Genomic DNA, 4024 nt, shown 5'->3' with positions numbered 1-4024 from the left:
ATTTTGGTTATTTTGAAAAAATTTCCCTTATTTTTGTGAATATTTTTATTATTTATAATTTTTTTTAAAATTTTAAATATTTTGAAGTTATTTAACTATTAAATTGAATATGTTTTAACCTTTGTAAAAAATAATAAATTTTAAATTTTAATCAAAAGTTTAGTTCTCTTAATATTGCACTTGATAAGAATAGTTTTTAGTTTGATTTTTAGTTTTAATCTTGAAATTCGTATATATTAAATACAACTAAAGACTAAATTGAATACTTCTGTTTTAGATAACAAAACTTAAAACCTCACAATTTTATTGGATCAGATACTTTGATGTTGAAATTCATTTTTTTTTGTTTTTTGAATTTAATATTACATCACAAGTAATATATATATATATATATATATATATATATATATATATATATATATATATATATATATATATATATATATATATACTTTGCATTTGTCCGTGATTATAGTTATAGTTGCATAGTACATAATAAGAAACTTGACTTGAACATTGAATAGTCAGATCCCAAAACCGACTTCAAATAACACACAACACAAACAATGTTAACAAGAACCAAATCCTAAAACCAAAACAAAACAAAAGAAAAATGAAAACTTTCAAACTCCACCACCACCACCACCACCACCACCACCAATTCTCCACCCTCTTCTTCTTCCTCCTCCTCCCTTTCCTTAACTCCCAAACTCCAACACAAGTAAACAACACAGGCTACACCTGCAACAACAACAACAACAACAAAAACCAAACAAACAACTATCCATGTCAATCCTACGCATTCTACAGAGCAACCTCACCAAACTACCTCGACCTAGCCACAATCTCCGACCTCTTCTCACTCCCTCGCTTAACCATCGCAAAACTGTCCAACATCTCTTCACCTTCCACTCCTCTAATCCCCAACCAACCCCTCCTCATTCCCATAGCCTGTTCCTGCAACTTCATCAACACCACTTTCGGTTCCATCTCTTACTCCAACATCACCTACACCATCAAACCGAAAGACACTTTTTTCCTTGTTTCAACTATAAACTTCCAGAATCTCACTACTTACCCTTCCGTTGAAGTCGTTAACCCCAATCTCGTTGCTACTAATCTCTCTATTGGTGATAATGCTGTTTTCCCTATCTTTTGTAAGTGTCCGGATAAAACCAGAAACAGTTCCAGTTTCATGATTTCTTATGTTGTTCAGCCTTTTGATAATGTTTCATCTATTGCTTTGATGTTTGGAGCTAGTGAAAAGTCTATAGTTGATGTTAATGGTCAGAAATTACATGATTATGATACTATTTTTGTTCCTGTTACTAAATTACCCGTTTTGAAACAACCTAGTACTGTTGATGTTCCTTCTCCGGCACCGAGTGGGAATTCTAATGATGGTGGTGATGATAAGAGTGGAATTGTTAGAGGGTTGGGTATTGGATTGGGGATTTTAGGGTTTTTGTTGATTTTGATTTTGGGGATTTGGTTGTACAGAGAGATTCTGTTTAAGAAGGAAGAGAAAGGGAAAGATTTGTATTTTGGGGAGAAAGGGAAAAAAGGGGATGATCATAAGAAGAAGGGGATGGATGTGAATTTTATGGCTAATGTTTCTGATTGTTTGGATAAGTATAGAGTTTTTGGACATGATGAATTGGTTGAAGCTACGGATGGGTTTGATGAAAGTTTTTTGATTCAAGGGTGTGTTTATAGAGGTGAAATTGATGGACAAGTTTATGCTATTAAGAAGATGAAGTGGAATGCTTATGAAGAGCTCAAAATTTTGCAGAAGGTAATAATGTCATTTACCTTTGTATTTTACATGTGTTAGACTTGCAATTACATCTAATAGTCATTGTTTTCTAGTGTCTTCTATGTGCAAATTGTTTAGGTTTGATACTAGTAAATGTCAATAACATACATCCATAAGTTTTAGGTCAATACAAATGTTGATAAAGTTATGTTTTGTGGTGGAAATGAAAAGGGGTAAAGAAGTCTTGTGGCAAAGCAAGCTTCTGATTAGGGAGAGAGGGATTGACCTGAAAGGTTAATACTTCAACGTCCAAGTCAATTACTAAATGAAAAGTGACTGACTAAATTATGATTAAAACGTACTTCGTATTTTGCGTGGGGTCTCTTATATACGAGGAGGAGCATTTAGAGGAAAATTTGTGGGGTGGATCGAATACGGGTTTGAAAATCCGTGAGGAAGTTAATAACTTAATGTTGATGAGTAATGGGATGATATTGAGTGAAGTGACTTGTTTAGTGAATGGTCAACTAAACTTATGATATTAAATGTTTGAAAGGTGTCACTGCCCAACTTGTTTGTAGTACTAGTGCATTTTAAAATTAGATGTGAGAAATAAATAAAGGCTTTAATACTTGTTAGGATATACTTATTGCACATTATGCTAATAGAAACAACATTAATCATATAATTATGTCATGCTAATTTATTCGTACATCATTCAAACAATATTTAATTAATCAATAAAAGGATACCACTTGTCAAAAGATATAAAACTTATGTAACCTTATCAAACCAAGGGAATAAACCTCTAGATTCCTAGATAATGCTCAATTATTCTAACATTAGTAATTATTTAAAGATAGAGGAACTATCCTCAAAAAGTTTTATTTCTTAATCATTCCTTAGTCATGATTTTCAAACTTGACTTTTTAGAATCGCATTAGACTAGTTTTATTTAGTAGAGTTGAATAACAATGTATTATTTTGTGTATTGAAGGTAAACCATGGGAATTTGGTGAAGTTGGAAGGGTTTTGCATAGAACCAGAAGAATCAAATTGCTATTTAGTCTATGAATATGTTGAAAATGGATCTCTATACTCATGGTTACATGAAGACAAAAATGAAAAGTTGAATTGGGTAAGAAGACTAAGAATAGCCATTGACATAGCCAATGGTTTATTATACATTCATGAACACACAAGACCTAAAGTTGTACACAAAGACATTAAAAGTAGCAACATTCTCTTGGACTCAAACATGAGAGCTAAAATTGCGAATTTCGGTCTTGCGAAGAGCGGAATAAATGCAATTACAATGCACATTGTAGGAACACAAGGCTACATTTCACCCGAATACCTAACCGACGGTGTCGTGTCGACAAAGATGGATGTGTTTTCCTTTGGTGTTGTGTTGTTGGAGTTGATTTCGGGGAAGGAAGTGATTGATGAGGAGGGAAATGTTTTGTGGGCTAGTGCTATAAAAACATTTGAAGTGAAAAATGAACAAGAAAAAGCTAGGAGACTTAAGGAATGGTTGGATAAAGCCATTTTAAAGGAGACATGTTCAATGGAAAGTTTGATGGGTGTACTTAATGTTGCTATTGCTTGTTTGCATAGAGATCCAACAAAGAGACCTAGTATTATAGATATTGTTTATTCACTTACTAAATGTGAAGAGAATGGATTTGAGCTATCTGATGATGGGTTTGGTTCACAAAGTTTAGTGGCTAGGTGAACTAGGTTATTGTGTTAGACTATTTGGTTTTAAGAATTAGTTTAAGTGTGTGATCATTGAAATAAGTTAATTTTAAGGTGATTATTATGGATGTATGTGATGTGATTGCTATTGTTCATTGTTAATTATACTATGAGATGCATGAATTTTGTACCTAGTGGACATTTTGTTTGTGATATGCCTAACGTATAAGAGGCAATGATCATACCCTTATCCCAACAGAATTCCATTTTTGAATCTGATTTTATTAAATTTAAATTATCATACTTTTACACTATTTCAAATTAATTTTCAGAAAACTTGTGAAAGGATTATTTAAAAAAAAGTTTAAAGTAAACTTGTGAAGATGAAATAGCAAGTATGGTAAGCATACATGAGTCCCATCCATGATGATGTAAAGTTGAGTAATTAAACACACCAACAATTTGATATTTTTGATATTTGAGACAAATAACAATGGCATCACATTAAACGGTTTAAGAAAAATTAATCTTCCACGTACTCTATATGTAAGCAAATCACAATAAAATAAA

At 32.1% G+C, this 4024-nt stretch overlaps 1 protein-coding gene across 1 annotated transcript; it reads left to right on the top strand.

Annotated features, from left to right (window-relative positions):
* The first annotated feature begins 482 nt into the window (after positions 1–482).
* Positions 483–3648, top strand: LOC127092111 (serine/threonine receptor-like kinase NFP). The gene is made up of 2 exons (XM_051030925.1): positions 483–1795; positions 2754–3648. The coding sequence occupies exons 1-2, from the start codon at positions 614–616 to the stop codon at positions 3489–3491; spliced, it is 1920 nt and encodes a 639-aa protein (XP_050886882.1). The 5' UTR covers positions 483–613; the 3' UTR covers positions 3492–3648.
* Positions 3649–4024: the final 376 nt, after the last annotated feature.

The sequence above is a fragment of the Lathyrus oleraceus genome, chromosome 6 (genome assembly GCF_024323335.1).
Source record: "Lathyrus oleraceus cultivar Zhongwan6 chromosome 6, CAAS_Psat_ZW6_1.0, whole genome shotgun sequence".
Lineage (NCBI taxonomy): Eukaryota > Viridiplantae > Streptophyta > Magnoliopsida > Fabales > Fabaceae > Lathyrus > Lathyrus oleraceus.
This window is presented reverse-complemented; position numbering and strand designations above follow the sequence as displayed.

Coding starts and splice junctions, on each gene's coding strand:
- LOC127092111 (XM_051030925.1), top strand. CDS start 614: ATGAAAACTTTCAAACTCCACCACCACCACCACCACCACCACCACCAA. Junction 1,796..2,753: donor AGCTCAAAATTTTGCAGAAG/GTAATAATGTCA, acceptor TGTGTATTGAAG/GTAAACCATGGGAATTTGGT.